Below are 5,757 nucleotides of genomic sequence, written 5' to 3' on the forward strand. Positions count from 1 at the left end.
GAAGGGCAAGCCAGCCTAAATATAACTATCTCCTGAGAGGCTCTGACAGCACCTGACTAACACAGATGGAGAAGATTTCTTTACCCCTGAGGGACAGAGGGTAAGGAACAAGAGAAGAAAAATATAGATGGAGAATGAGGGAAAAGGGAAAGGTAGTAAGGGAAAGGGAAGAGTGGTATGTATACTGAAGTGGGACAAAGGATTGTCTCCGGATAGAGAGGAGCCAGACACAGCACATAGGAAAATGGCGGTTTATAATGGTAAAAGTGGAAACCCCATGTTAGGATGAGGTGTTTAAATTTAATTGGACATGTTAGTTAGGTGAGCCAAAGGGGGCGTTTGATTGCTGGACTTTGATACTTTGAAGCTGGACTTTGTGGTACTCAGTCTCAGAAAGAGGAATTGACAAATAAGGGAATGAACATTGATGGCTAGCTCTAGGACTGGTAATCTGAGGGGTTTGAGCATGGCTGAGGGAATCAGAGAGAAGGGCATGTGCTGCCAGAGCCATGTTCACCTCAATCAAGCTGGCCAGAGTCCCTTCAGTATACTGACCACACTTGTGAGTAATTAACTCTGTACCCTAATTGAAGTTCACAGTTGCTGAGAATGTTTCTATTAGTGTCTGTTCACCAAGACTGACCTCTGATTAGGCTCTATTCCATAACAAAAGGGACAACTCTCACTTAAACCAGTCAGTAGGTTCATCTCCATATAAAAGGACAGGCATCTAGGGAGATCAAGGGGGGCAGTGTGTGTCACCATCCAGGTCTGTCATTAAATCACTTACACTGTTATCAGGGAAAACATTATTCTGCAGGTAGGCAAGATGACACTGGATGACCACTATTTGAAAAGAACAACACAGGTGTAATTAAATAATTCTGGGCCAGGCAATGGTGGCACAGTATACATGCCTTTAATCTCAGCACTTGGGAGGCACAGGAAGGTGCATCTTTATAAGTTATTACAGAGTCAGTTCCAAGAGAGCCAGGGCTACAGAAAGGAATAAATCCTGCCTCAAAAACACTAACCCCTGCCCCCAAACAAACAAAAACACACAAATAAATCACAAAACAAACAAAAAAACCTGACAATATCTTTGCTGTGTAAATTGTCTGCCTAAGTAGCCTGAATTCCAGTCTCCTGTCTCTGTTGAAATTGTTGAAAGCGTAACTTTGGGTCCAGACCTCCAATACACTTAAAAATTGTAGCCTATGATAAATGCATAAACCTAAGGTGTATATAAGTTAGTAAAATTGCTATTTGTGGCCTGCTCCTCTTTGGACATTGGCCAGAGCCAGACTCATGCTATTCAAGAGATTTTTCCTTTATTAATCTCTAAGTAAGCAGGGTGATTTCTCACTCAGAAAGCATATTAATTCTAGAATTTATTTGTCTTCCTCCAACCCAGTTATTGTCCCTGTTGACCCTAGGAACCTGTAGGGCACTAGATGACTTTGAGGGTTCCTGACAAAATCAATACACATTTCAAGAAAATATAACTTTATCAAAATTTAACATGGCATTTAGAGAAAAGAAGCCACACAAGTTTCCAGTTAAGAGCATCTATCATCGAACGCTGTCAGTGATAGGGCAGTGTGTTTGTTTGTCTAGTCAGCCCTCCTTCCGGGCAGAAGCCCCCATGCGTCTCCTGTCAGCAGGACTGTCCTTGCTGTATGTGCCATCCACTACCCTGAGAGGAAATGGGAGACGATGATGTGTGCCTTGCTGAGACTGCTGTGATGAAGGAGCAACTTTGCACATATGTGGAAATATTACTCTGTTTTAAAAAATATAAAATTTCAAGAAACCCAAGCCAATTGCCTGTCAATTTTCTTACAGCAGAGATATCTTAGTGATGAAAATCTCTTTTTGGCTCTCAGATACTGTATCTTATGGACTCTAGTCTTGTCTTCTAGCAACATGGCCTAGGGTTTTGTCTGTCCCTTGACTCCCTAAATAACAGGCTTTTCCTTTGTGATTTATTTTACTTCTGCTCTGGGTATGAAGAAGAGAAATTGGAGTGTCACCTGACTCCGAATGGAAGAATAAGGCTGTTCCTCTTCTTTTCCCCTCTCTTCACACTCTTCCTCCTCCATCCTCTCCTCCCCACCCTTCTCCTCTTTCCTTCTCTGTTCCCTTAGAAGCCCCTTTATCCTCCTTTTTACTCCTTTCTCCTTCATCTTCTTCATCTTTTATCTCTCCTGGTTGGCCCTCTTCACCTTCCCTTTCTCCCTCTTCCTTTCTTCTTCCTTTGTCCTTCTCAGCAATGGAGAGCCATGCCAGGACATATTAGGTCTAGCCCTAAAAGATTTTTTTTTGTTCCCTTTGGTATTCTTCCTGGGTCCTTTATCTAGCTGGAGAGTGAGCAGTTATCTCTGAGCAAGACTACATGAAAAGGTGGAAAGTACATTTGTCATTAAGGAGACTCAATCTGGATCGAGACCATTTGCTGCTAAAGACATTAGAAAAGGGACTTTGGGTCCTTACAGAAAAGATCATGGGACAGATGTTCTCATGGAAGCCCTGTTTCATCAAAGAGAAGGTGAACCTGCACAATGCAGAAAAGGCATGCTGGATGTCCCCCCTCCATTCATTATCTGCCTTTACTTCTATTTTATTAATTAATTATTTTATTCATTTTTACATCCTGATTGCAGCCCCCCTCTTCTCCTCCAAGTCCCACCCTCATACCTCTTAACCAATTCCCCCTCACCTTCTCTTCAGAAAAGGAGGGTCCCAATGGGTACCAACTTGCCCTGATACCTCAAAAGCACACACCAAACAGTATAGCACATAAAGAAACTCTCCTTTTGGCAGGACATCTGGAGCCAGCATCTACATCCAAATGGAGGATCTGGGTTTTTATAGGTGTGGGAAATAGAATAAACCCCTTTATTCCTCCAAATTGCCTGGTTGGAGCTACCCTGGGGAATTAAACTATTTGAAATAAAAGAAGAAAACTGACTTGTTCCTGCTAAAGAAACCCTCAGGCAAGAGGCATGACAGTCCTTCTAAACCAGTGGTTTTCAGCTTTCTTACTGATGCAAACCTTTAGTACAGTTCCTTGTATTTTAGTGACCCCCCAAACCATAAAATTATTTTGTTGCTTCTCCATAACTCTGTTTTTACTACTGTCACAAAAGAGGTTACAATCCAGTTTGAGAAACACTGTTCTAAACAATTCCTTAGATATTTTATTTTTTAATTGGATGGGATAAGGAATCTGGAAGTTCACCATTTTAAATATTGAAGTGAGAAAGCATTTATCTATTTGGTGTTTCTGTTCCTGATTGAATGCCAACCAGGGAACTGAATGATTTCTATGCTTCCCCAAAACCCAGTTCTCATGGTGTTTAGAGTCTACAAAGGAACTCAAGTTAACCCAGTATTAAGGACAGCTTCTCTCTGGTGTTAAGAATTCCCACCAATGTGGTCTCACCTTTACATATTTCTATTCGCGATGAAAACGTTCTTTTAGCTTTTGCAGTATGTCCTTGTGATGTTAGAAACATACGTAAATAAGAAGTGTGTGATGGAAGCCCAATGGATTCTAACAGGTTCTGTTGCTGGACTCCATGACTTCATCCACAGCATAAATTCCTGGTGCCCCAGTCTTATAGTCACTGAAGGATATAACAATGAAAAAAGCAATTACTAGCACTACTTGAGTACACAGATGAGACCATCAAAAGCTAATAACTAAAATCATAGACTGTTAGTGGCATCATCTGGCCCTGAACCCTGGTCTTCCCTTCAGAAGTGATGTGGTCTATACAACTCAGTGTCCTTGGGTCTTTATTGGGCGAAACATGAGCAAAACAAGATTGAAATTATTAAATAAGTTTATAAATCAAAATCTTGTAAAATGTCCACTGTGTCATTAAAGTTAAATATGTCTTAGCCACTGCCGTTCTTGCTTGTCTCTGTAATGTTACCCATATTTTACTAATTAGAAAGCCTACACCCTTGCTCAACACAGGACCTAGAGATGATAGAATAGGATTTCAACACAGACATTCTGGCTTTGGAGCAGATACTAGTAACTACTGCCATATATACTCCATTGATGGATTAGTGTAAGGCTGTACATAAATCATCAGCCTTCCAAAATCCAAAACAATGTAAAGTTATTTAATATAATTTAAAACTACAGTTCGCAAGAAATATATGAAATTGTATTAACCATATTGTAATATGTTATTATTGAAGGGAACATTATATTTTCTTTTCACATGAAAGAAATCTTTATGCTGTGCTAATAATTATAGTAATATGCGCTTTAACGCATTATAGAAATTAGATGTCTCTTTCAGTAGCCCACATTTACACACAAATTTGTGTAATTCCCACTGCCACTTTCTGAGATGACAAGGTTCATATTATAACCTACATTTGAGAAGTGGGAAAGTTGAGACTCAAAAAAGTTAAGAAAACTGGGCCTGGGGAAATTGTTCGGTTAGTGAAGTGCTTCCCACACAAGGATGGGGACTGGAGTTCCATCCCCAGAATTCACACAAAGTCCTAGGAGTGGTTGCTTATGCTTCTAATCTCAGCATTCAGGATGTGGAGATAAAAGAATCCAAGTGCTCACCACTGAGCTAATCTAGTAAACTGATAAACCCCAGATCCTAGTAGAAGATGTTATGTCAAAAAGGAAAGGTCAAAATGGGGGAGTGGCCACTAAAAAACCCATACAAGGTTATCTGGCCTCTATGAGTTCCCCCATAATCAAGCACCTACAGACACACTGCATGTATGTCTATATACACATGCAATAGCACAGTGTGAACTCCCACACATGCACAGACACATACATGTTCAGATAAGTGTTCAAATGTCCAATGACAGTAATTAAGAATGTTGTCACACACGTCTAAAGCCCTAATTGTTCTCTGGTGCTTCACTGTCATATGCTGCCTTTTCTGGTTTATTTCTTTTTAGGCAGGTTGGAAAAACTAATTTTTATAATGTAGCTTGTCATGATAAATGTATGTTTATGGTTATTAATATGTGCACAAAGTAGTGAGGCCACCTGAACCCATGTTCTCTTTTTCTCTGTAAAGATCCTGATTGCCAGCATCATGTGCAGTTACAACAAGAGTGACTGGATGGAACTCTCCAAAATGGCTGAGGTAAAAACTTCTTTAGTTGGTATTTATTTTATTTTACCTCTCTCATTTTTATTAGTTTTAAGTAAAGAGCTGCCACAAAAAATAATACAAGAGAAGTAAAATTGAATTGAAAATGTAAGTTAAAGCATTTCTATTGTAATTTGTTTATCGTGTGTTTTCATTTAAATGATGGAAATGTAAATTTAAAAGGAATACATTCTATAAAAGCAGTCCCCTGGATTTCACACGGTACCTAAAATCCCTTTATTCTCCAAATCCATAGACTCTACATTTGCATATTAAGCAAACTGTATATATGATGGATGCCATGATAAAATTTAATTCTACCTTTGAGAGTCTAACTTGATCTTGCCTTGCCTTTAGGCAAACTAGTTTGACAGTAAGAGAAGGGATTCTGAATATAAAAGTCTTGAATATTTAAAATATAAAAGGTTCATTTAATACTGTTCTAGTTTGAATACCAACATGTATAAAGTGTGATGACGGGCTGTGGCTGAATGGCACACTCGTCAGCAGGCATGTCACACTTGTCAGCGGGCATACCACACTCGTCAGCGGGCATACCACACTAGTCAGCGGGCATACCACACTCATCAGCGGGCATACCACACTCGTCAGC

General features: G+C 39.8%; 1 protein-coding gene across 1 annotated transcript in view; it reads left to right on the forward strand.

The window, feature by feature from the left end:
* The window catches only part of Dpyd (dihydropyrimidine dehydrogenase), an 835,953-nt gene that overhangs the window by 531,494 nt on the left and 298,702 nt on the right, over window positions 1-5,757 (forward strand). Inside the window, exon 15 of the mRNA XM_031375299.1 lies at window positions 5,070-5,138. Coding sequence (XP_031231159.1) covers window positions 5,070-5,138 — 69 coding nt within the window. The remainder of the gene's footprint in view (window positions 1-5,069; window positions 5,139-5,757) is intronic.

The sequence above is a fragment of the Mastomys coucha genome, unplaced genomic scaffold, assembly GCF_008632895.1.
Source record: "Mastomys coucha isolate ucsf_1 unplaced genomic scaffold, UCSF_Mcou_1 pScaffold16, whole genome shotgun sequence".
NCBI classification, from domain to species: domain Eukaryota; kingdom Metazoa; phylum Chordata; class Mammalia; order Rodentia; family Muridae; genus Mastomys; species Mastomys coucha.